This window comes from Channa argus, chromosome 3, assembly GCF_033026475.1.
Source record: "Channa argus isolate prfri chromosome 3, Channa argus male v1.0, whole genome shotgun sequence".
NCBI lineage: Eukaryota > Metazoa > Chordata > Actinopteri > Anabantiformes > Channidae > Channa > Channa argus.
In genome coordinates this window covers 21,225,332-21,253,162 of record NC_090199.1, presented here as the reverse complement: position 1 = coordinate 21,253,162, position 27,831 = coordinate 21,225,332, and the positions used below count along the sequence as shown (strand labels likewise).

At 43.2% G+C, this 27,831-nt stretch overlaps 1 protein-coding gene across 5 annotated transcripts; it reads right to left on the bottom strand.

Moving 5' to 3' along the window:
* Positions 1-88: 88 nt before the first annotated feature.
* Positions 89-27,827, bottom strand: LOC137123683 (adhesion G protein-coupled receptor L1-like). 5 transcript variants are annotated; one of them, XM_067497785.1, is made up of 26 exons: positions 26,995-27,827; positions 16,074-16,230; positions 14,414-14,627; positions 13,807-13,916; positions 12,959-12,973; positions 11,457-11,664; positions 10,631-10,895; positions 10,204-10,543; positions 9,833-10,126; positions 8,915-9,018; positions 8,614-8,799; positions 8,464-8,502; positions 8,199-8,379; positions 7,989-8,111; positions 7,577-7,794; positions 7,315-7,488; positions 6,461-6,673; positions 6,120-6,340; positions 5,925-5,991; positions 5,739-5,827; positions 4,615-4,783; positions 4,379-4,528; positions 4,187-4,283; positions 3,985-4,095; positions 3,390-3,413; positions 89-3,035 (listed from the first exon to the last, which is right to left on the bottom strand). In XM_067497785.1, exons 2-26 carry the CDS (start codon positions 16,177-16,179, stop codon positions 1,057-1,059), a joined length of 5,697 nt encoding a protein of 1,898 aa, XP_067353886.1. In that variant the 5' UTR covers positions 16,180-16,230; positions 26,995-27,827; the 3' UTR covers positions 89-1,056. The 5 variants fall into 5 exon arrangements, with proteins under 5 accessions (XP_067353886.1, XP_067353888.1, XP_067353889.1 ...); XM_067497787.1 differs by having other exon boundaries at positions 16,110-16,230; positions 26,995-27,826; XM_067497788.1 differs by having other exon boundaries at positions 3,390-3,410; positions 16,110-16,230; positions 26,995-27,826.
* Between the last annotated feature and the right edge of the window lie 4 nt (positions 27,828-27,831).

Genomic DNA, 27,831 nt, shown 5'->3' with positions numbered 1-27,831 from the left:
AATAATCTTCACTAGATTATCCATCCTTTTCTACTGTAGACATTTATAACTTTCTGACACTCCATCTCTTCATACAGTCATACAAACAGAAAGGCGGAAACATTTATTTCACATGTTTACTTGAAGTCAATAGCAATACAAGACAATCAGAACACTTGAGGTCTATATGTACAAGGGCTTCAGGGGGTCGCAGAAAAGTTCTGAGGTTTTAAATGATCTCTGGCTCTGGAGTCAAGAGTTCTGTTGCTATCACAAACTCCATGGCAACGAGTCCCATTACCAACTTTTAGTGACAGGTGGAGTGGAGTGGGGGTGGAGGTTTTGGTCTTCATGTGAAATGAGATTGGTCAAGAGTTCAAAATCAGTAGGAGGGTTTGTGTGTAAGAGTCCCCCCAGATGATATTGATAAAATGCTTCACTGTGATACATTAATTATACAGGATGATGTATATACACACGCACACTCTGTCTACCTCTCTCTCTCACGCGAGGCGCACACACATACACACCCTTACACGCATGCTCATCAAGCTACGCACGTATGCTCACGCACAATTCAGTACTTTCCTCCTACAGTATGTAGCCTTGTAAAGCCACTATAAAGTCATGCACATGTTCTTTGAAAGGATTTTTTGGCAACACACGAGTGCTTCTTTGACACACTTCGCTTGCTACAGGGAGGGGCAACACCCAGCCAATGAACCAATAGAAACTTAGACAATGGGCCAATAAGGATAAGCACCGATGAGACGGGAAGACACAGCAGGGCTTTAGGAAAGAGAGGAGAGGGAGTGGAAGAAGAGGAGGAAGAGTTATAAATGGATCACAGTCATAGAAAAGTAATAAAACATGGAGAGGGGGGAGTCTCGTGGTGATCGGGAGATAGAAGCAGGAGGAGCAATCACTGTCATCATCTTGACATTCCTTTTCCATCACCATCATCCTCTTCAGCTTCTCAAACATCATCATTTCCACAAGTGTGTTCTTGTTTATCTGTTGTTATCACCATCTTCCACCTCCTCCCTGGATTCTATGCCCCGATCACCACCGCCCTAGTCACAGGCTTGTCACACGCTGCATCTGTCCATCATCTCCTTCAGAGGTGGGCTCTGCTGTGTACACTGCCTCTCCATTGGATGCTAGCGGCGGCGGCTGGTAGAAGGTCTGCAGGTGGTTGGGCCGGGGGCCCAGTGGGGGTCGCCCAAGGCTGTAGGGCAGTTCCAGGCCGGGCCGCTGGGGCTGGCCAGTGGGGCTGACCTCTTCTGGTCCTTCAGGGCTGCTGTCCGGGTACGAGAGAGAAGGAGGGGAGGTGCGGGTGTAGAAGCGTGGAGGGGAGTTGCCCCTGCTGTACACCTGTGGGGAGTGGCGGGAGTAGAGATTGTTGGGAGGTGAGTTGGTGTCTCGTGGAGCAAAGATGTTTGTAGGGGGAGAGCTTCTGGGGAAGATGCTGAGTGGCGGGGAGCGCCTGTCTCCGGGGTAAAGTGGGGAGAGATTTGAATCTCGGGCGTAGATTGGTGAGGAGTCAGGGTCGAGATCAAGATCAGGAGTCAAAGGCAGCGCAAAGCTATCAGAATCCTCTTGTTCAGCATGATATCGAAGAGACCCTCTCTCTTTGACTCTTTTCCTCCCATCCATACCTCCATCTTTGCTCTCAAACAGGAAAGATTCCTCCCTGTCTATATCCATCCCTCCTCTCCACACATCCAGTGCTCTATCCTTCTGTTTCTCATTCTCTCGTTCAATTGCTCCCCTCCATCCTTCTCTATCTTTTAAAAACAAGGATTCTTCCTTCCCTCTCTCCATTCCACCTCTCCACCCCTCCATGCCGAAATCCTTCTTCTGAGTTATAAAAGTCTCCTCCTGCTCTGACTCTGTTCCTCCTCGCCACACCTCCATCCTTCCATCTCTCTTTTCCAGCAGATGAGGTTCCTCCCTCCCTCTTTCCACGCCGCCTCTCCATTTATCCATCTCTCCATCTCTGTTTTGGGAGGTAAAAGACTCATCCCTCCCTCTCTCAGCTCCTCCCCTCCAATCATCCATCATTCCATCCCTTTTTAGTAGAAATGTCTCATCCTTCTCTCTGTCCTGGCCACCTCTCCATGCCTCTACACCTGTCTCCCTCTGTTTCATCAGCAGTGGCTCCTCCAGAGCCTTGTACAGGGACTCAGACTCCTGTGGGGGAGGGGGAGGAGGAGGTGGTAGGGGCCTGTCCCGGTAACGATCCCGGTCTCTCTCCCTCTCTCTCTCTTTTTCTGTCCCCTGACTTGACTCCACTGTGCTGCGGTGACGGGACAGAGTACCAGGTGTGCGGCTGAGGGTGGAGTAGGGCCGAGCCTGAACGTCAGGAAGGCGTACTTGCTGCCTGTCCTGGAGCCCACGACGACCCAGAGTGCCTTGTAGCTGCGACCTGTCCCCATCTTTAGGCAGATCACGTGACTCTGGCTCTCCAGCAACACGTGGGTGTGACCAGCCATCTTGTAAGCGAGGTGTGGTGGCGTGATCTTGCACACATGTTTCATTGTCTTGTGTGTGGTGTCTTGTGTGTGCCCAGCCTTCTTGTGCATTGTGGCGTGCATTTGGCTGCACTGTGGCAGCCCAGCCCTCTTGGGGCGGCTGTGCATGTCGAGTTAAAGTTGCAGTGTGAGTGAGAGCTGCCCTGTCGAGGTGGTGTGGCCTCGCCAGACTTCCGTAACGCTCAGGAGGAACAGGCATGGGGACCGAGGGCCTCAGGTTGCTCTGCACCAGCTCTGAGATAATAATTTTTTCCAGCGCCGCTGCGTCCGACAGGTTACGACGCATTCCAGCACCGCTAGTCAGATCCGAGGTGCTATGTGGTGTCAGAAGGCCTGGGGAGATGTCGTCTCCTCCTATTCCAACTGCTCCCTCCCTTAGAAGGTCAGAACTGCCCACAACTCCAGCTCGGGACCCGGGCGTGGTCCCCAGACCATGCAGTGTGAAGGTGTTAGGGGTGTAGCCTCCGTTGAGACACACACTGTCCAACCCACAGGACTCTTGGCTCTGGGATACACCACCCTCTGTTTGGTGAAAATAGGAGGATGCCAGTTACAGAAAGACAGGAATACCATTAAAGATTTACATGAACAGATGGGTCAATATGAATGAATGAACTTATGAATGAATGACGAGAGTTTATTGTTCCAGTGCCTAGTGAAGGTGTGTGCTGTTCAAAGAGGATTTGGATATTTATGTTCTCTGACATAATGTTTGGTATATTGCCACATGGAGGAGATGTATATTATGTGTTCATGGTCTATGAGAATTTGCTGTGTGCAAATTTTGAACAAAGAAATCTATGAACTGAATCATAGTGTTTGAGGAGGAAGTGGCGCTCAATGATTCAAGTGAGCACAACAAGGAAGAGCTCATACTGTGCTTGTTTCTGAAGGTTCCTACTGGTCCACGGTAAGACAGAGAGACAGAGAAGCAAAGTGTCAAAAACATTTAAAAGGACAAAAAATTTAACTCAAAAACTAAAATCAGAACCACACACAAAACAAAAACATTTCAACTTTAAATTCCAACCAGTCATACTGTACAGAAAAATGACAAGCTGTACTCTGCAAACAACTTAGCCAGAGCCAGATCAGTAAATCAGCCATCTGACATTACTGGCTGATATGAGTTTATCACAGAAAAACAGCTACTGACATATATGTATCAGTAAGAGAGTGCTTATTCATTAAGAGTGTCACCATGAGTAGTCCCTAACTTAACAAAACATTTTTTAAATTTAAGTTGTTCAGCGCACATCATGTCACTAATACATGTCATTCCATATAAAATGATCATTATTGTACTGATACTTAACACAGATGGGGGGGCTTGAACATTTTTCACCAAGTTGTATGAGGTACTGAGGATACAGACAGACAGCCAGAGATTCCAGCTTACAGAAAGACGGTAACTGTACAGAAGAGACACATGTACAGAGGAAGAGACACAGCCTGCTGTAATGAGATGTACCTGTGGCTGTAAAGGGCTGATTGTATCCCTGGGCCAGGATCGTGTCATAAGGAGAGGCTCCAGCATGAGTCTGCAGCACTGGATTAGTCAGAAAATGGTTCCCCAAAGCAGCTGAGGATGGAGAGGCAGAGAAGGAGAAAATAAATGTCCTATTCTTCATTCATGGGCTAGGATTTAAAAGATAAATCAAAATGATCTTCACCTCGGTTGAGGGTGGGTGTGTTGTTAACATCTGCAGCGATGAAAGACGATTCAGTCTGCCTGCGAACAGTGTCGTTCCACATTCTCCTGATACGACTCTGGAAAAGAAATGTTCAACGCAAGGTCATAACTGATTCAGACAGAGACAAAGAACACACGGACTCAGAGAGAGGCTCAGTGTATTAAAGCGCACCTGTCTGTTAGCAGTCGCTCTCCGACTCTGACTGCTGGTATAGCGACTGTTCGACCGCAGTGCAGCTCCCTTCACCGAGTCTGGAGAGCTGGAGGAGGAAGTAGCACAGCACTGCGAGAAACGCAGGCATCGGCCATAGTCCTTCTGCCCCTGCACACGATATTCAAGCATGCAACATATCAGTTTAATGACAGACGTTGACAGACACTTGTAGCTAAATAATGACATAAACTTACCTTCCTGGCAAGGCTGCAGTGGAGTATGGTGATGAGGAGGCCCTGGGCGGTGTTGAGGGAGGAGAATAGGTAAGCCAGGAGGAGAGATGGAGCAGACAGAAACATCAGGCCTGATGACCAGGTGACGCTCTGCAGGAATAGCAGCGTCAGGGAGCCCACCGCCCATGCCCTGGAGACAACGAAGGATAAGAACACACGATATATTACATTTTCTTTCTCATTCTGAGGAGTTCAACAGAAGTTCACATAGCTAAGGGAGTTCTTTTAATTATATCTGTCTCTCCCCTGCGCTTAAAACATAGAGGATTCAACTGTGCTTTTAATTTAGAAGGCAGTTAAACCACAGATAAAGAGAGTGCTCGGTTGTGTGTGATGTGTGATCTTGCACACCCAGACCCATCCAAATCCCTCCAGACAGCAAACTCTCTTGTGTTTAAAAAATATAAAGTAAAATATGATTCTGACAGCTGTGGGTGTGCAAACAATTTTTTAAACTTGCTGAATATTAGTTATATACACCCTTGCTCTACCTTTGTCCTTTGCAGAAGCCGTGTTTTTCCCTCTCGATTTTTCATTTATATGGTATTGCTAAGGTCTGACCTTTTCTTACTCAAAATGATGCAGAGCCAATATAATTCATACTGCTGTAAACTCTCCGGTGTATTTTATTCTGGTGTTCAGAAAGTTGTAACTGCTCGAGCTGAAACATTTCAAGATGCTGTTCAATAAACTAAATGCTTTAGTGACACAGATGACAGACGGTATTTTTTACATTAGCTCCCTGTCTCAGCTAGGAAAAAGATTTAAGTATTTAATTAACTACTAATCTCTAAACAGAGTAGCTTCATGATGCATAATATACTTATGAGCATTTCATAGTTTTCTTTCATTTTGTCGGGTACACAAATGATAAAAGCTATAAAACTTTATTATACACAAACATTTTAATATATATTATATGTTATAGTAGATGTTAAAATGACAAACGGCATGAAACAGAATGTTTAAGAAAACCACGATCAGTTTGGTCTTATCAATCTGGCATGTGCAGATACAGGCAACGTTACAGAAACACAATGATCTCCAAATGTCATCACACAATGAGAATGATACACTATACTAACCTCAGGTTGTCGTGGCGACTGGAGTCTGGCTTCAGAGCAGCAGTGCTGTGCATCCTATGTAAGGTCATCACCAAGACAACTAGGTTCAACTGAGGCCAACAAGGAAAAATATTTCACAGTTTATTCATTAATAAGGACTCAACATGGTCGAAGGATGAATAACTCTGTATGCAGGCATGGACTCACCGTTATGATGACAGCAACAGGTCCAAGAAAACTCCAGATGAAGTAGTTGTCTGTGCGTAGCCAACATCTACACACAAATACAAACAGATCAGAAGAGAAAAATAAATAAAAATCTAAGTAACAAATTCCTTCACAACAGTGCACAGATGTTGTGAAAGTAACAGTCTGCAACCAAAAACACATTTGTCAACTTACGCTGTTTTTGAGCCATAGCCTCTGAAATCAATAGCGGCAGACACGGCTACCACCAGCCCGGGAACAGAGTAGCCGCACAGGTAGAAATACTTTCTCCTGGAATTACGTCCCTCAAATACCTCCCTTTGCAGCAGGTACAGTTCCACCCCTTCCAGGCACAACCAGCAAAACACTGAGAGCAGCGAGAAGTGCAGCAGGCCAGCGACAATGGAGCATACAACCTGCAAATGTGGAAGAAGCAAGAGTAAAATAAAGTGCAAACAGAATGATGGGAGGATTGTACCAAAGTTAAAAACACTTAGCTACTCTGTTTTACATTAGACTAGTATCTCTGCACTCACTGTGTACTGAGTCTTGTTGGCACCAACAAGGAAGAGCAGTTCAGTGAGGAGCAGGTTGGCCCACAGGTTGCAGTGGATGGTGCTGTGGTCTGTGTGCCAGGGCGCCCCCTGGCAGCACAGGGTGGTAAAGCAGGTGGCCAAACACACCAGCGCTACAGAGATGCCAACCCAGGAGACCACATAGACGAGCAGCTCTTCTACACCAACCCCAAACTGAGAAACAGATGATATAAAAGAGCAAAGAGATTAGGGAACATTTTAAGTAATCGTCTTACAGAAAGCAACATGTGTGACTGAAGAAAAATGGTGAAGCAAGTTTGTGAGCATAGGTTCAGAAGATTTATTTTGTAGAGAAAGTACCTGTGTCTTTGCCTCTGGTTGTTTGTCCATTCGAGTTACATAACTTCTTTTCAAATGAATAAAATCACACCTAACAAGCAGAACGTCTTACACAGAACTGCTTTCACACAATTCAATTTCATGGCAGGACAAAATATCCTGCAGCATTTATCACTCTCACTCTCCCTCACAGCTCCAACCCACAATTATCACCCCCTCTGCGCTTAATTTTTTAAACAGCATTTTGGAGCGCACGCTGGCCGTGAAGTCCAACTGTGTCACAGCAAATGAGCTTATAAGGGCGGAGTGAGGAAGGCTTTGTGAATTTAGAATAGAGCTTAATATATGAAATTAAAGTACGGCAACTGGTCAAGTGTAACACATTCCTGTCAAACTCTTGATCTTAAGACTGCCTATGTTAAAATGCAAAATGGAAAAAAAACAGTCAAACATAGATCAAGCAAAAAACACTCTAACCTTAAATCTGCTTTTTTGATTCTGTGGTTGCTACTTACAGCAGGTTGCTGGTACGTCATGAGGACAGCATAGCTGGACAGGTGGTTGCAGGCACAGGTCGTGTGTGTGTTGTTGGTGTGTAACAAGCGGCATCCCTGTGTAGACCACCTACCACTCCCAGAAACCCCTGATGCGTTCCAGAAAGAGCAGTTAGGGCCGAAGTGGTTCTCCAGCTGTGGACACCGAAACACATTTTAGTGCCATATTATGCACAATGTTAGGGATTCGCTTATTATTATACATTTTGAATTCCTTTCAGACCTGCAGGTGTCTGAGGGTAAAAACCACTGGCTCAGAGAGGTACACTCTGTTGGATCCTCGGTGCACAGAGGCAGATATCACATGAGAGTTGACTACCAGGCTCTTATGTCTGACCTCTGAGCCCTGGGCAAGCCCCAGTCCAAGCCTCAGAGTGGAGTTCTGGGTGGTCAAGAACGAGCCCAAGTTCTTATAGAGGGAAAGGACTAGCTTCACTTGGCCTGTGGAGAAAATCACACAGACACATAGTGTCGAGTGGAACACATTTAGCAGATTTTCAAAGAGCAATATGATATTGGGTTACGTTTGGACTATTGGTACACAAAGAAACCCCACTATTGATCATTCCCATAGTTTATGCTGTGTCGAACACTGAGATTTACATGTACAAAATGTTGATTGGTGTGTCACTCACCATTGTTGCTGTACTGCTGCAGAGCCACCGCTGATATCTGTAGGATGCTGTCACTGTCGTAGGAGTGAGGGAACGTCAGGTCCTGTATGTCCGCCTCTGTATTTAGTACATACACCTCCAGATCTAAGAACACATATGAAAAGCCTAGATGAGTTGGTCATTCCTGCACTATTTTGAGACAAACAGCTAAGAAACTGATTAACTACTGACCAACATTTGGTGCTCTGTCACTGAACCGGCCTTCGTAGAGGTTGTTAGCCAATAGAAACGCTCCTTTCTCTACTGCGTCTAACAGCAGTGACGCCGCACGTGACTGGTCAGTGCTGCTCATATCAGCCCAGGACACCAGAGCCTCGGGACCCAACAGGTTATCAACTGTCTGAACGACAGCCTGGAAAAGATACGGATAGTGTTTTATTCCATGTTATCTGTCTGTCTGTCCCATTGTCTGTCTGTCTGTCTGTCTGTCTCTTACCTGAACATAAGCTCTGCATGTGCGTTCCCTCTTTTGAAGCTGAAAAGAAGAAAAACATCAAACATCCACTGTTAAAATCATCATCACTGACAATTCTTTTTTTATTTTCAGGAAAGGTCAAGTACACATCTGACAAGAGCAACAGTTTACCTTGTTATAATTGCGTGCCGCAGACTCTTTATTGGCTGGTCTCAAGGCCTGAAGCTGGGAGTCCAGGATGTCCAATAGCTGTTCAATGAGCTTGACAGACATGCTGACATCACCGGCATAGATCCGGCCTCGGGTCAGGTTGACTAACTCCCCAGCAATGTTGGCAGCGTTCTCCCCGCTCTTAATCTAGAGTGAGGCGGGGGCGTTTGTAATGTCAAATATTTTGACATTTAAGAGAGAAGTGCTTGTCGACTAGCTTCGGGCCATTTGCACAGCGTGTGTGTGTGTTTGTGTGACTAACCTTCTGTGCAATTTGGCTGACCCAGGGTGAGGTGCAGTTGGAAAGGTCAGGCCCTCTGGAGCTCCATCCCACTGGAGACGACATGCACTGATAGGAAGCTATACCTGCAGAGATAGATTGGGAGGCACACTTACAGTCAGAAATCTAATGTACGACTCATGTTTACTTGGACCTTAGGTGGTGGGTAATTTCATTGCACATCATTTCACAGTAGAACTTTTTTTATGTGCAGCCTTGATTTAATATTGATTAACATTATAGATAGTTATCTCAGTAGCTTTACCTTATATAACTTTCTTATCAGGTAGTCGCCCACCTTTAAAACAGCTGCCTACTGATGCTGCAAATGAGGTTTATGTGAATGGTGAGATTTAACCATAGCAAATGTGCTATAAAAACAAAACTACGATTTAACAAAGACTAAAAAAGTCAGTGTGGAAGCAGTTGGGGCTAATTGTGTGTGTATTTACTTATTGTCTACATGGGAAAAACAAGGCTATTATGTGTTATGCAAATGCAATTTAGGTTTAAGAATAAGGTAGCACCTACACCAGTTTTCAGTTATAAGCATTGGTTTTAAATTTAGATAATTCTGCTGCTCTAAATCCATATCCTAAACATTCAACATGATTAGGATGAGGACAAATGCACCACAGGCTTATCTACATAATTTGCATAACAGCTTCTGCACAGAGGGAGCGCTGGACTGAGGAAGACAGCTGCATGGCGAGATGAAGAGCTGACAAACGCAGCTTTTGTAAACACTATAACCTCTTTCTTCTTCTCTCTCATCTGAAGTAAAGTTCAAATAGAGGACATCGGACTATATTTCAAAGTGAAACCTGAAACAGTCTCCCACATTCAAAAACTACACACACACGTGCAGTACAGTGAAATACACAGAGGCACCATACCTACCCAATGACCCTTTGGGGCAAGGCCTCTCTACTGTCTCTCCCTTTAAGGTGGGGGGCCATTGAACCCCTCGTGCCACCCGGCCCTCACATCCGCCCACCTGCCCAGGGCCCCCGGGAGCTAAGGGAACGCGCAGAGGAGGGCGTGGGGTCAGAGGCACCATGGCTGTGATTGGCCGCTGGTCAAAGGGTCCTCGATTGATGACGCCAATTGGGTGAGAGGCTGACGGCCGTACTGGGGTCAGCGCGACAGTAGCTGTGTAGGAGCGAACAGTCGTCATCAAAGAGGAGAGAGGACCTGGGGGGAGGAGACACTGTTGATTCACTGGATTCATCACATAGGTCCAAATACCAAGCTACACATGCCCAACAAACCTTTAGTGGGTGGTGGTGGTGTGAACTGTAGTGGGTATCTCAGCACATAGTAGTTGTTCCACACGTACAGCTGGTTGTCTCTGGGGTTGTAGTCTATGGAAGAGATGTACTGGTAAGGGTTGGGGAATGGTATCTGAACAGGCAGTTCTTGTCCACGGCTGGTGTCGTAAGCATAAACCACCATGTCGCTGCCAACACGGCCTTCAGCTTGTCCTTCATCGTCCTGGAAGACGGAGCGCACAGCATAGAGCACCCCACAGGCCATGAAGGCATTGCTTGCCCCACGTTTATCAAAGCCGGTGGCCCATGTTCCCTCAAAGCGCAGCGTGTAGGGATTCACCTGCAAAACAGGAGAGACAAATAAAGGTGAGGCATCCCTTCCTTCTTCCCTCTTTCCAAACATCGACCTGTTTTTCTGTCCTCCTACCTGGCTGACCACAATGCGTCCATTATTGGCTTCAGTGGAGTAGATCACCCAAAGGCCGTTCTCGTCCACTGCCAGATCTATGTCCGACTTCCCTCCCCAGCGGTAAGGCGAAGTGTCGTGATAATTGGCATTGACCACCACTGCCTCACCGCTCTTTATGCGTGTCCGCAGGTCATACTTGACCAGGTTGCGTGTCCGCTCCTTGTTGTAAAACACGGCACCATCATATACCACAAAGCCTGTACCGTCAACACGACTAGGCAACCTATGAGAGAACAGCAGACAACATGTAGTTTGTACTTTTGAGATATTGTTTTAGAATATATAATTTATTTTATGAATTAACAAAAGAAAATTAAAGGACCTGAAAACGTATTTTCTAATTTAAGCAATGGTGTCATTTAAAGTTGTTTTCTGCTAGTTTCAAAGTAAGATTTGAAACATTATCTGATGACTGTTTCTCTGTTCATGTTTTCAGGTCTATGTTTGTCAAATCACACCAAGCCCAAACAGCCATGATGATGCAAATTAGATGTTTTTTTTCCCCCAAAACATTAAACCTGTTAATCTGAAGCCCTTATACAATAGTGGCAACTGTAATCACTGGCTCTATGTTTTCCCTTTAAAATGACTTGTTTATTGTCCACTATTGTCTGGAAACACTTTTTGAGCAGCTACATCCACAGTTTCCTGTGAACTTGATTTGTTGCTAGATCAGTACATTTTTAAGTTATTTAATTTCTTTTTTAGTCTATAAGAATAAGGGTATTAGGTTATTTTATGCATTTTATAAACTGACTGAAAAAAGCTATTTTATACTACTTACTTGTAGGTGGTGGTGACTCTGTTCTGTCGGTAGTCATCCCAGGAGGCATACTCATACAGCACCTCTGTCCTATATGGTGTCCATGGCATTACATAGAGCCTGTCGCCAGCCTGCAGGGGGTCCTTACACCAGGCTCCAGACTGATGCTCCGCCTCCAGTAGTGAGGAGGCCGGCTGGATGCTGAGCAGTGAACCCGGGCATACGAAAACTGGAATGTGGAAGTTAGGAGGGGCAAACAGCAGGGTGTGAGAAAGAGGAGAAAGATGAAGGGAGCAGAAGAGCAGAGAAAGGTGAGAAAAGAGCAGAAAGATGGTGGAGGCAGGTGTGGGGGAGAAAATGGATTGATACATGAAAAATGGATTGAATTAGATGTAGTTGAGCCAAGAGATTAAGAAAAAAGAATGAAGAGAAACAGAGAGGGGGATTTAAAACACTTGATCTCGAGAGACAGAAGCAACAGAACAGACAGACAATATAAAAATCACACACTGTTAGTGTGTGTGTGGTGAGTTATACAACAGGGACACTGCAATGAAAGGTGTGTGAGTGTATTCATGTGCTTTCTGTGTGACTGCATGTGTGTGTGTGTGTGTGGGTTAGTGCAAAAAGAGTGAAAAAGAGTGTGAGGTAGAATCAGGGACGCAGAAGGCGGGGCTAAATTTTGCCTTGAAGTGAATGAGAGGGCAGGTTAGTTTAGGTCGAGCACAACAATTGGTCCACCCACATGTCAATAACTGTATGGACACATATGTATACTGAACAGTCTCACACTGGCATGCAAATAGGCATGCACACACACTCACACACACATAAGTAGTGCTTGGTAAGCACACATCCAGACGGATACACAGTCACACACATTTGGTCTTATTTTTCCTATGAAGATAAATAAGGGGCTCTTCCTATAAGGGAAGAAAAGGGAAAATAAGCATGAGGAGGATGACTGGACAGGAAAGAAAGAAAGAAAGAAAGAAAGAAAGAAAGAAAGAAAGAAAGAAAGAAAGAAAGAAAGAAAGACAGAAAGAAAGAAAGAAAGATGATGTTTGGGTGCTTGTGTGTGAAAAAGAAATAGATCAGAGAAAAGGATAAAAAGTAGATCATGGTTATGTCTGTGTGAGCAGTTTTGTTCATGTTTGTGTCCAAAGATAGAAGGAGGGAAAGAAGTAAGACAGACAGAAAGTTTGACCAGGGGCAAGAATGAAAGAACAGGGGAAGAATCTTGAGAGAGAAAGAAAGAGAGGAAAAAGACAAGAGAGACTAGGTGCAGAACCTGGATAAAACTGGATAAAAGGACGGCTTTCGATACAAGAGAAATGGATAAAATGAGGGGAAACAAAGAACTAAGTAGGAAATGAAACTAGGGGGCAACATCCAGCATGACTACGAAACAACGTCCTAGGGTAGGAGGAAGAGAGAAATGGCAGGAGAGAGATAGAGAAGGGGAGAAAAGAGGGGGGTTGGGGGTAAGGAGAGATCAAGATGCTACAATGTATTGTCTTTACCTTTTTGGTCCACTTCTACTCAAGCATAGGAAAAAAAAGAGGGAGAGAAAGAAATAGAAGTCAGAGAGTGAAAGAAGGGAAGTAAAGAGAAGAAAGAAAGAAAGAACGAAAGAAAGAATGAGCGAAAGAAAGAAAAAGAAAGAAAGAAAGAATTGCACAGATAAAGACTTTGGAACTCATTCTCGCCACAAACAATATAGTTCACAAAAAAGAAAGAAGAAGCACAAAAGAGACCCAGGATATTCCCCTCTCCTCCTCTACCGCCCCATCCTCCCCTTTTCCCTCCCCCCACCTCCCCCACCTCCCCCGGCCTCTCCTTCCCTCAATCAGGCTCCTGTGGAGAAAAGAGAGCAACTCCTGTGGCGTGAATCTGAAAAAGAAAACACACACGCATGCAAGCACTAGTACACACACACACACACACACACACACACACACACACACACACGCACATGCACACACAAACACACACACAAACACACACACACACACACACACACACTCACTCTCACACACAGAAGACATACAGTACGCAAATTACCTACAGTTTCTCTATCTGTACTTTCCCCATCCAACTTTCTTTTTGTGTTTCATACAAGTGTGCCAGCACACAAAGTCACACACACAGACACACACATGCACACGCTCCCTGAGAAAAAAAAAACCTTTTCTATCCATCAGTCTCTCAGGGGAAAAGTCGACATCAAAAGTTACAAAAACAACACATTCAACCTAAAATGTAGCTAGACGAAAAACAGGTTAAAGTTTTGTGTTTTGCACACACATGCTATAATTTTTGTATGTCTGTATGTGTGTGTTTATTTGTGTTAATACATAAGCATACTCACTGTAAGGGACACACTCATACTGGATCTCCAGATACTTGTATGTACCAGGACAGGGGTCTGGAAAGACATCGACCCCTGCAACCACCACACACTGAGTCCTGTTGTTACACCTGGACAACAGATGCATGGATGATGTATGGATGGATGGAAGGGTCAGTGAAAAGAATGTTGGAGTGATTAAAAACAGAAGGGAGGGAGAGTGATTAACAGACAGGAAAGGGGAAGCAAAGGACACTCCATTTGTCTACTCTTCCTCTATCTCTCTGTGAATATTGATCAGTTCTTCTAGGAAAACACTGCTGAGTACACAGCTAATGGTGCAGCCAGGCACTCAGACTCAGCTGGAGAGATGACTGCACTTGCACGTACACATGACTCACAATCCCTGACTTTGTCCAACCTTTCATCTGACATGAATGCACTTGTACGTTGTACAACAGAGCCCGCATTCTGAATGTATGAAACTGTAGATGCTCCATTGATTGGTTGAATTGTTTCCAAAACATTCAGCTGTAATCATATAACTCTAATGACAAACTAATCTGCATCTTTTAAGCTTTTACACAAACATTGTATTATCAAGATGTGTAACACTGCAGAAACACACCTCTGAGCCATAATCTTTAATGCGTCAGGGAGATAACACTGTGTGTTCTCCATTTGAAACGGGTCTGCGTCACAAATCTTGTCATCGGTGCGACCATAGTTGGCTGTCTCCACCATAACCACGTCACTTCCTGGACAGCGAAGCTCTATTGGGTAACCCTCACATGCCAGTTCCCGGCGTAGCAGCCCGAACGGCATGGCGGCCCGGGACATAGCTGCACATTAGGTGTAGAGGTGGGGAAGATGGGGGAGAAGAAAAAAAGAAAGGTTAAAACATTTTAAACAACAGCACTAAATTACTGAGAGTCCAGTTAACAGACTTAATTGTGATGTTCAGACGGTAAATTAAGACGATGTGTATAATGTGATTTAGAACAGTTTGTTTGCAGGGTGAAACAGCTAATCCAGCTATTTTATTCCTTCACCTCCATAGAGTTGGAACAAGAGACACATTTTAAAGAATTAAGATGGGCTGACATAAAATCTTCTGTTCAATATGGGTCCGGCTAAACACCGGATGCTACATTTCAAACAATGCAAGCAATAGCAAATCTTTATGTTAGACCTCTCACTTTGAAATGCCACACCCTTAGTAACATTGTAAAATCGATCTATTATGAATGTATTGTATGTATGAATGTATTTTTTTCTCATCCTCAAGAATGGTTCTTCAGAGCTACTGATGATAATACAAAACTCAGGTATGAGCACCATGCAACAGCACGGTAACCAACATTCTATATCATAACAAATCTAATGTATCACCTCCCTCTGGTAGCTTTATGCAAATCTTGCTCACACCTATATTTATTGTAAGCATCACACAGTTTGCACATACACACAAAAATGTATTTTGGCGTTGTGTGCTCCTCATGTGTTGTTTAATTTAATCACATACACATGCGGGAAAGCTTACACTGGAAGGATTCCCAGATGCAAACAGAATGTAATTGTTGACATAAATCACATGGCACCTCCTCTGTGACACCTAGGTTTGATATGATGAGTGGGTGTATTACAATGTCTTGTGTCTTAAGTGAGTCAGGAGGATGGGGCTTACACTATACGACTGTCAGGTACTCGGTAAACACAATATGACAGGTGTAAGATTTCATTTTCTACCTCTTGATGGCTGGATCTCGCAATAACAAGTCTCTGTGTGCACTCAACGGATTGCCATGTTATTAATCCATGTATAGGGTTATTGGAGAAAATCGCATTACCATTATCTTAATCCGGCTGTTCTCATCTGCTTGAGAATCATTTACACATAAAAAGGTGTTTGCTCTAATAGAATTAAACCCACGTTTGATCCCAACCCGTCAGTGTGATCAGTATGCTGCTGGTGTACCGTAACTGTCTGTGGTGCTGAATGACTGATGGTTAATTAACATGGAGCTGCAGGCGGCTTCTCAAACACACCTTTTGGCAGGCGGCACACCTCAGATTTTTCGCTAATCGTTTGTTTATCTAGGTCACAGAATTTCCTAAACTTTGCTTTCTTCAGAGGCAGTAGGCTGAGCTCCAACTCACATCACATCGTCGCTCACTTGTACATCAATGCCTTATGTTTGAGTCACGCAAATCTATGCATGCACTGGCTTTACCTATCGCTTTTGTGATTCATCCTGCTGATTGCTGTGTCAGGATCAACATCTCACCATGATATCTCAGTACGTCAGCACTGTGACTCTTACCTTGGCTGGAGGGGGCGACGTGAGCCAAAATGAACACACACCCCCCCAGGAACCACAGTGACACAGCCATGCTAGGCAGGAAGAGTTAGCACGTCACACCAACCAGCCAAGTTTGGAGAGCCTGCGGAGGAAGCAGAGGAAGTGTGAGATTGAGAATGAAGATCTGCACCCTCTCCTCTGTGTGTGTGTGTGTGTGTGTGTGTGTGTGTGTGTGTGTGTGTGTGTGTGTGTGTGTGTGTGTGCGTGCACGCGTGTGTGTGTTGGATGGACAACCACACACTGACAGTGAAATAGAGCATGCGGGAAACAACAGCAAGGTGGGAGGAGGATAGAATAATAGAGAGACAGACAGAGAGAGCAGAGAGGAAAATAAAGATAACAATTGAGCAAACGGTGCTTCGAAAAGTCCCTCAATCTGCTGTTACCATGGTGATAACACAGTGCAGTCTGAGCGAGAGACAGAATGTGAGGAGGTATGTGTGTGTGTGTCTGTGTGTGTGTGCGTGTGTGTGTCTGTGTGTGTGAGAGAGAGTACGTGTTTTAGCTTCGTAATTAGCCAAAAGCAACAGTGGCCACTGACCCATAAAAGAGTCTTAATCTTTCTAACCTTGCATACACACATACAGAAACAGAAAGACACACACATCCAGAGCTACTCAGATACTCAGACAGGCAGAGCACTGGTGTCTGCTTAGGCCACTTTTCAGTAATCTTAAATAAATGATATAGTGGAAACGATCTCTTCCCCAGCAGGGCTAACGAGGTAAACAGCTAACTGAAGGCATCAGTGATCAGAGGGCGATGCTCCGTTCTGGAGTTTTACAAGGGAACATATGGGATCCAGGCAGATGAGCTACAAGAGAGAACATTAATTTGACTCCTTAAGATAGACTGGACTCTTGGCCCCAAAAAGAAAGGAGAACAGAGGCTAAAAAGCAACATGCATAGCTTTACATTTTGTGTGTGTGCTTAATATTCTAATCTGATGCTGCACAGTACCTAGCATGATGGTCTCAAGAGTGTATGTGTACATGTACATACATATGTGAGCTAGCGTGTTTATTTGTGCCTTGCTTTCTCTCTCCATCTTCTTGTTAGGTAATGATGGCAGACAGATTTAGGTCACTTCTCAACAAATGTCCGACATGCATTCAAAGACTTGTGCTTGTTTGTGGCCCAACACACACTCACACACGTACAGAGAAGAAAGGGAAGCAAGACCTTATCCTTCTTTAGATCCACTGAACCATCTTGCTTGTAAAGGCCCCAGGTCCATTATGATACACACACATACACCAACATACACACAAAGAATAAAATAATCAACAGAGTAAGAACCTCTCTGTTTTTTTAATCGCAGACACACACAAACACGGTATGTCTCATCTCATCCAAAACCCTTATGGCAGCATGTTCGTTTGCTTGCAACCCCCACTGCTCTCTCTTTCTCTCTCTCACACACACAAACACACACAAACACATAAACCCCTAAGTGTTGATGCACAGTAACTAGAGCAAGGACATTGATGGGCCTTGACAAAGCCACACACCCAGTACCCCTGTTCACAGCACCATGCTCCCTGCCTGCAACCAAAATCCAGCCCCAGGCCACCGGCCGGCCTACTTGGAGGAGTAGCAGTCTCTAAGTGAGGGTAATAGGCCCAGAGTAAAATACATTACACACACACAGACATTAATGTATACGCATACACACCACCAAGCACACATACAGTGTGAAAAAGCAGATTTACAGTATGTTTATCATCATGAATTATGTGCTGTCTTGAAGGATCATTTCGGTGATTTTCTAAATGAATCGCATTGTTCATCTGTACTGTACAAACATGTCACCCTGTCGAGTGGTGTGTATGCCTGATGTGTTTATACTTGTTTGTTCAACAAACAAACTAATTAAGGCTGCAGACTGATAAACATGAGTAAAAGCATAAAAAATAATTTAGAAAATGATTAAAATTATCCTTTAATTGTGATCAACAACTGATTGATTTCTTCTTCAATAATAGCAAAAGTTATCAAATAGCATTAGTATTCGTAAATGTCTTGTACATCATGTTATGTGTTACAATATCAGGCCCAAAACATTCATATTTGGTGTCTTTGACTTCACAGAGATCTCTGCTAAAATCTAAAACACATTTACACAGTTGATTAAACAGTTACACAGTGATTAAACAGTTTAAAACACTGGACAACAAACTGAAAAGGTAAACTACAAAGGCAACTATCAAAGCTATATGGTGCACACATAAACCTTACACAATACACAATACATAAAACAAAAACCAAAAAACAGAGGAAACCCTGGTTGGCCCTTATGTGTTTTCCAATATAAACATTCACAAACTTAATTTTGGAAACAATTACTAAATTACTTTGCACAAAACACAAAACAAATCATTAAATAACCTACAAACATCATGACTATTCTTCTATGGTGTTCCCTTTTCCTTCTTCTGGTGCCAGAGGTTACCAGCAGTTAACACACCGTAGTCTTTACCACTGTCTCACTGTGATTCCTGGAGAAGAAAGACCTTAGTTATGGGTCTATCGAAGTTGTTGGTCCTCGTCTTGATACCAACCTGACGGACTAGACCTCTCTCATCCTTTATTGTGTGGATGACCCTGTCAACCACCCAAGAGCTCAGGTAGGTACTCTTTAGCCTAACGTTTCCAAAAGATATCATATAGCCATATACTTGACTTCTCCATCTACGGCAGGCTTAAAGATCATCTTTCTGGAAAACTCCTAGAGGTATCCAAGGCTGGGTTTTTAAGAGGAGAAGTTGATTTGTTGTCAAAGCATCCAAGTCATTTGGATCATCAGAAGGTGTAGTTATTGGCCGACTATTTATAATGGCTTTCACGTCAAAGAGTAATGTCTGCAGACCCTCTTCATCCAAACACTGATCTTTCAATGTAGCTCCAAGTACCTTTCTAACGGATGGAATGAAACGCTCCCATACCCCTCCATAATGAGAAGCAGATGGAGGATTAAACATCTACCTGATGCCATGCTAAGTCAGCGTACTTTCTATTTTGGATGTGTTCCATTCCACTAGAGACCTTTTGAGCTCTCGCTCAGCACCAACAAAGTTTGTTCCATTATCTGAGTGTATTTCTAAAACATGACCTCTTCTTGCAATAAAGCGTCAAACTGCATTAATGAATGAATCTGTGTCCAAGATGCTGCAACCTCTATATGGACAGCTCGAGCAGCCATACATGTAAATATGACACCAAACCTTTTTGCAGTTGTTCTTTCCAGTTTAATATTAAAGGGACCAAATCAATCCACAACTGTTTTAGTAAATGGTGCTTCATCAGGTAAGACTCTACTATGTGGGAGGTCTGCCATTTGTTGCCTTCGACAGGTTCCACACCTGGATAGAATCTTTCTGATTGCTGAGATTGCATTTGGTATCCAGTATCTTTGACGCAACATGGACAAAACATGTTTGTGACCACCATGGCCTTTCCTTTCATGTATGTCCTGCTAGTATAAGCTGAGATACTCAATACACCCAGAATAGCAGGGTGCTTGGATTCCTGAGAATTCCATCTTGAAGCTCCGGATTAAGTCTATATATGTGGCTACTCCGTTTCAGTGGTTCTTTCCTTAGCAGAGCTGGTATTTCATCTGGAAAACCTTTCAGCTGGCAGTTTCTACCTGTTCTTTCTGCAGCTTATCCACAGTTAAGTTCTTCTTTCTTGTTTTGTAGTTTTTCTTTGAAGCTGAATATCCTGGACGATATTTCCTAACAGCTCCCTTTTCCTTCTAGACAATGTTAGAAGCGTATCTTTCAACCTCAGAAGCCACGCTACAGCCCGCTTTAAGCGCGTTCACGATGAGTAGTACTCTATCAACCCTTGCATTATAACCTTTCTTTGACTGCGAGAACATTCACTGTGAGATTTCTTTTCACCTCAGGATCGGCTACATCAATCTCTTCCAAGTCTGGATTCCTTAACCAATTCTAGACTGCCTGGGTAAGGAAGTCAGGTCTAGATACCCTTAGCTTATTTTGCAGAAAGGCTTTCACGTTCTGTCCCCTTGATGCCGGATTAAATGGTAAATGGCCATTTATATAGCGCTTTTATCCAAAGCGCTTTACAATGTTGATTCTCATTCACACACACACTCACACACCAATGGTGGTGGCCGTAGTGCCACTGTGAGTATGTTGAGGTCTGCTGAATCGCTGACACCCTATAAGCTACAAACGTGTGAAACCATGATGTCAACAATGATGTATTTTAGCACCACTGTACTGTCAGTCCTCCAGTGGCAGTTCCAACTCCTTCCTTAGCATTTTGTCTATATGAACTGCTAAGGTTTCTGCAGTAAGCTCCAAATGAGCGATAGTCATGGGCTTTAGGGGGGCAACTCTTGCCTTTCCTGGTACAAAGGCACTGTGAGCTTAGTTACTTATGTTTCGCTGGACCAAGTATGTTACTGTCCCTTAGACATCATTGCTAACCTCTGCAAAATGATCCAGTCGAGCAGACATGGTCTGAGCAACGTCTTTTGGTTTGAAACATTTCGCAAGTTCAAAGTCATTTATCCGCTCTAGACTTTGTACCCAACGGTCAACCACCACACGAAGCTTAAGGTTTTTAGGATGGTACACCCCATGGTGAGGAATATACCAAACCTTTCCATCACTCTGGCCAAAGTCCTTATCTGGAACCTTCACTATGTATTTTCTGGTGATCGTATCATTCATGAAGGCAATATAATCCCCCTAAATGAGGGATTCCTGAGAAACTTCCTCTTCAGAGTTTTAGAACGTGTTCTGCTACGCCCCGATTGTTTGGCATTTTAATGTCCAACTGAAACTGTTGATTCCACAGGTCTTCCAGCTTGGCAACGGATATATGATTTGACGCAACTTGTGGTATTTCATCTCTGGTTCTGTTGCAACCACCTTCTTTCAGTGGCCCATTGACCGTCCAACCAAGCATAGTTCTGACTGCTTGGAATTTAAAAAGGTTTGGAATCAACATGCGGGCCTCGTTGTGTCATGTGGTCTGAATGTCAGCGATGACAACTTCAATCTTAGTCAGGCACAGACAATATATGCTGGGTAAGTACCTGTTGCCGTTGATGTGGCTGTACAGTTTGATGAAGCAAGAGATGAAGCTCTTATGGGGTTTTTGGGGGCTGGATACAGTGGGAGCACAAAAGCTAAGGTGGCCCGTGTGAGAAGGTTTCTTACTAATCTAAAGGCAATCTTACTCAATCTAACGATCCAGCAAATACTTCACTCCGGAGATCATTGTATGACGAACATTGAACATTGATTGTATTTGCTTCTCAACTTATCCGATGTACATACAAGTTTAAGTTCAATAATCTCACAAGAACGTTCACAAACTGTCATACATTAAAGTTTCACAGAGTATGGCTCTATTCGCACAACAGCTTTTTTCTGTTTCGCACCACTGTAAGTATTCAGGTAATAAAATAATTGTTGGATAACATTTTAATGACTTCATCTTGGAAGAATGTAAATTGCATTTTCACAATTTTCTGACATTTTATAGACAAAATCATTAAGCTGTTAATTGAAGATTATTTGACAGATCGACAGAAAACTATCACGGAAATAATCCCTGATAGGCAAAGACATCAAACATGAACTTTCAAAACAAATCCTGTGTGGATTGGCTCCTCAAAAATAAAGCAATAAACAAAAAAGAATATTGACAGACTCACTGCTGTGGGAAGCAAATGATAGCTGAAAGCCATTAAAGTCAGCCTGTAGGAAATCATTCAAGCTGATGTGAAATCACGCCAGGTACAAAGATTCACACTGTTCGAGGTGGAGGTCATAAAATCAAGAGAAAGAGAGGAAAAAGAGATACTAACCTCTCTTTCATTTGGTCATCAGAGAGTTATTGGTGACTGAGGGTGGATAGCTATGAAGCACAAAGTGACAAAACAGCCTTGTAGTGTTACACTCCTAATGGAAGAATAAATGTGTGAGGGTGTGTGTGATGGAAAGAGAGAGACTAATCAAGAGATGAGAAAACGGCAGAGAGATTAGACTTTTGACAGCACAGCGGAAGCAAACGCTTTATTAGCTGAAATATGTTTTTAATAACAACAGTTGCAAGAACTTTCCCATCATAATATTTAAAGATCCAAAGAATTCTAAACAAGACTACAGTGCCCTCCATGACAGTGAGCCCGCTTCACGCCATTGACCTCTATATTTCCCAGAGGGCCGAGGCCTACGTGGTGCAGTCAAAGCCACTTACGGGGTTTTAGAGCCTGTATGTTTGTCCGGTCAATGTGTGACTCTGGGGAATGGATGTGTAGGCCTCTGTCAATCATTTCCTTGTTGCAGACAGGAAACAGAAGCAACGCTCGGGGCCAGTTCAGAGCTGTAGGACCTGCAGGGCATCTCAGACACTGCTGAGAGCATTAGGGTTCATAGGCGTGTACTCATAATACACAAATGTTCACATGATGTATAAAAGAAACTTGTGAAAGTGGACACGGCTGTACAACCGAAGGATCTAAGTGAAACAATATCTATTATACTAACACACACTGGCAACAAATTGTTGAAATCTTTTGAAACGAGGAAGCCCATGTCTTTCCATTTTAATCTACGTGTTTTTATGAGCATTGCATTTGTCAGAAAAATGGTTTGAGAGAAGATGTAGCTTTAGAAGTCATTGGATTTTCTTTCACCTAAAGAAAGGAGTCTCTTCTAAAAACTGCAAGAGGGTTGATTAAACATTGATAAGTTCCCTCACATATTTATCAAGAGTGTAATCTTGCCCTCAGCACATGCTTTCTGAGTTAAAAGCATGCTGTTTCTTAGTGCCCTATAAGCACTTTCTCTGTGTTTGAGGATCTTCAGGATTTTCAGTGTGTGTTAGCTCATTTATCATTTTAGCTTTTACCTGATGGTGCACAGTATGAAGGAGAATATTTGATCACTACACATTCAGGGAGTATTAAGCACCAACGAAATGACAAAGTGATCCTAAAGGATCCAATCAGAGTGTAAAACAGCAGTCATGCACCAACACGTCAGCCTAGAGACTTAATTATCAACATAAATCTGACGCCTCTGCAGACTCTGAAGCGATCCCTTCTTTGTATGACTCCAGTGTATTTGATGTGCAACTGATAAGAGCATGTTTGATTTGTGGGACGTGTCAGGTGAATGATATTTACAGGTCAGAAACTCTTAATTATAATAACTCTGATAGGATGTGCACGTAGTACAAGCTCAGGTAATGCTCAGTCCTTTTTACATTTGTTTACTAGACTTTGCTTAAGATCTGTTATCAGTGTTTGACAAGGTTTCTGCAGGGCTCATCAAATTAAATGTAAGACTTATACAATAACAATAATTCTTAATGATAATTAAAATGTGAATGTTGAAATAATGATTAATTGCAATAACACAATCTGGACCCATGTGAACAGCAGAAAAAGCATTAAGTTAATTTAAGTTTTTGCTTCAGGTCCACTGAATTTGAAAATTCCTCAAGAAAGGTTTGAACAGCTCCCTGCTACACAATCCACTACTAGAGGTATCCCATTTTTAGTTTATAGGCATATGACTCCCAACAGCCTGCAATCAGATAGAAAACAACATGAGCACTGTATTGTTGTAATAGCGACTCATGTTTCTTGCTTTTAAAATAGCACACTGTGTTACTGTGATTAATCCTCAGAGCACACTGTTCTTAGTTTTCATAATAAAACAGCAGGGAAGTCGCTGCAATAAAGGTCAAAAAGATGTTTCCCGGAAAATGTAAATTTCAATACGTGGAGAGACCGGGAACAAAATGTCGTGGGTTAATTATTCATAAAGTGATTTCTATTGTTTAATACATGACACATCTACATTTTCAATGATGTGTGGACTGTATGATGCTGTGCTATGATGGAGAGGTTGAGAATTTTGCATAAAGCAGGTGTGAATGTGGGCCTTTATTAGTCTTACAGCGTTTAAACTAATTCTGTGCTCTCAAATACAACAGGAAAAAGATGAACATTTATACAGAAAAATGTCAATGGCCCTGTTAGTCATATCCTTGTGCATTACCTGGACTCTTGAGCTTTTACTTATCACCTTGTAACATGATTTTAGTTTTTACACATGAAGCTCACGATCAAGATGTGACCATTATGCAACACATTTTGAACAAACACTGAGAAGACGCTGCTGCCTGTTGTACTGCGTGTCCTGCTCCTTTGTACTTAATATGGATTGTGTGTCAGCGTAACCTGCTACTATGAAATGAGCTGGTTCAACGTGTCACCCAGACAAACAGCCTCACACAGAACAGGGATGTGAACCTGAAGTGTGACAAAATGTCATGACTACAAAAATCTGCTTCCACTAAAATCACGGACTTTGGTTTGACAGAGCGAAGGGAACAGCATCCAGATGCTTTTGCAAGCCTATTGCACAGGCATTATACAGACAGAAATTGGTTTTGCTGTATAAAAAGATGAAAGTTACATCTGGTAGTTCTACATCCTTACGGCTGCATTTTAAGGTTTCAGGCAGGTTAAATTAATTGGATTATGTGACATTTTTTAAAAATCCATATACAACTTCTTAAATGAGGTTTTATAAAATTAGCAGTATATTCATTTAGTTAGACATGACCGTGAGTGAAGCTGATTCATTTCTCTCCCACACCTTCAGTGTGAGCAATGTTACATAATCTGCAAATCTCCACATCTTGAAAACCAAAAAGTTCATTTTCAGTGTAATGTGGTGTAGATGATTTAAGATGCTAATGTACATTAGCCTTCAGATATATTTATTTGCAACAACAAAAATGGATTCAAACAAAGAAAACCTACACAATCATGTGGAACTAATAAGATACAGTTGGGTGCAAATGGTTGTATTCCCTTATTTTGAAATGGCATTGTTAGTAATCAACATAACATTTAACGCAGATTTAGCTCATACAAATGTTTCTTGTTAAGAAATTTTAAAAACTCAATTTGTAATTAATTTATCAAGAGGGATGCATTTAATTTTCATTATTTTACTCTAACTTACATTTTATACTCATTGACCATTTTTATTAATTCTCTGGATGAAAGAATAGTACTGCCCAATCTGCACAAGATACTCCGTTCTACTCTTTGTGTAATTTCGAAAAAAGGGGATGCAAACTTTTGCACCCAACTGCACACAGCAATGTTATGGAGGTGAAATCAACGGTCAGTTAGTTATCTTTGACAGTCACTTGAACACTTGATTATCTTTTTTTGTCATTTGACACCCAAATATGAAGATTTACTAATTCTATTATTTACTAATGATTATTTTCTATTTCTATTTCTTTTTTGTATACATGTTTAATTGTTGGTCAAACAAAGCAAGCAATGTTGCATCACCTTACGCTTTAGAAAATGGTCGGAAATGTTTTATAGTTTTTTCCTTTTCAATGAGAAAATTATAAAACGTGTAATCAGATTAATAATCAATAATGGAAGTAAAAATTAAACACCCCACAGTTTCAAATAAAATTCCATCTTATGTCATGATATTGATAATACACATCCGCTATTAGTTGTGCACAGGCCTGCATAAAAGCTCCCAGCACAAGCAGGCCGACTGACTCAGAGTGTTTGACTGATGCAAAGAGACACAATAGGAACCTGTGAGAGGTGGTCCAAACAGAAAAGAGACAAATATACTGAATTTTACAAGTCAAATGACACAAAATCCATCCAAATTGCACATGTGTGTGGGTGTATGTCTGCATGCATATGTGTGTGTCTGGCTGCTTTAAGCAAATCACTTTGCTTTTTTTTCTCCTCAGTGGCTGATGTAAATGATCCCTGCAAACCTCGTTACCTTTGTTTTCCCTTTTCCTTCTAACATGCACAGTGCGGTCACACACACACACACAGAACCAAGGTGACTCACTGTATTCACAGACGTTTCTATAGGAATCAGTTCAAATCAATCATCATTTTCATGTCTCACACACAAAGTCTTAGGTTATAATATGACACACACATTACATAATACTACACACGATGCCTTCATACACACACACACAAACACACACTTTCAAGGTTAGAAATATATCAGAAATTTAGCCTGACAAAAGAGCAGGCGTCCTGTCGGCCACTGAACTGTTGCTTTCTCCTCTCATCCCTCTTTCCTTCTTTTTCCTTCGTCTCCTTTCTCCTCTGCATCCCTCTGTCTCTCTTCCTTGCAGTCACTCCTGCCTGGCCTCCTCTACTGACCCAGTCGTCCCTTCCACTCACTGAAATATTGATAATGAACTCTCACTCGGTCTGCGGTATCTTCTTCTTTCTGTCTCTTTCTTCCTCATGTTCCCATCTGTGGTGAATCAGCAAACTAAAGCAGCAAACATTCAAAGCGAACCCACATTTAAAGCCCTTTGTGTGTGTGTGCATGTTTACACCACTTTTCACTGCAGCATGCCACAGACACTGCAATAAAGGCGTGTGATAATGAACATAATTCAGCCCAACAGACAGACCCCTCTGGTGGGCCAGCGTGGGACAACTTGATTATGCTACTTTCTCCCTGGCATGAATATTTCACAGCACTCATGCCTCGCACTCTACTGACCCAGCTTTAATGGCAGCCAGCAGCATGAGGCCCAGCGCAGCAGCACATCAGCTCCCTGTCCCTCAGTGATCAAATGGCACTTGACAACAGCAGCAGCAAAGGAGCAGGACACCTCTGCTGTCTTCTCGGGCGTTGATCATGTATGTGCGCGTCTGCGTGTGAAAGGAGTGACAGTGAGAGAGAGAGAGAGAGAGAGAAAGAGAGAGAGAGGGAGGGAGAGAGAGGGGCGGGGTGCATCCATATAGCCTATATCCATATCTTACCGTCAATCCCACGGTTTCCCTCCTCCTCCGCCTCCTCGCTCACTGCGTCTCCCGCATCCCGTCTCTCCGCGCCCTCACCCACTCTACTCTCCTCTCTTTCTCCCGCTCCGCTCTGTCCAATGCATGTACAAATAAATATTCAATGGGGAAATTGTGGTGGGCGATACCTGCTGGACTATATGGCAGACATTGGCCAACAACAACTGGGCGTCCTCTTGTGATCAGTGTACTGTGTAGGGCTCTACTGGACCTCACACCCTCCCTCCGTCCTGTCAAGGCTCGATGTCTTCCCCGCTGTGCTGTGTGACTGTGCGTCACGTTGGTATCATAATTCCCACGGGTTTCATGCCCAGAGATGTTGCGGGCTATAGGCCTTATAGCTCCGATGGATGAAGGGAGGAAATTTCACGATCACACACAAAAACAATAATTAGGCGCAAATTAAAGCACAAGCCCTGTCTGCTGTGTCTGCCCTTCGTCGATGTCTACAACTCATTAAGCACATTGATCATATGGCTCCGATAAGGTTCAATTACATCCTTGCATTTTCTGGAAAAGAACGTCGATTTGATAAGAGCATATCCTTGCAGAATCGTGATGAGGCGCAGCAGCACATCAGGACGGATATAGGAATAGGTGTCCGGATCCGTCCTTTAACGAAGGCAGGAAACGCGTTGCAAAATAACGCTGAGGTAAAAAATAAAAATACAACTACGAGAGTTGGACAACCAGGAGAGACTAGGTTTTCTGCTTCTGGCCTCGCCTTGCATCCGTCCGTCTCTCTTCTTCTTCTCGTCTCTCTCTCTCTCTCTCTCTCTCTCTCCATTCGCTGGTCCG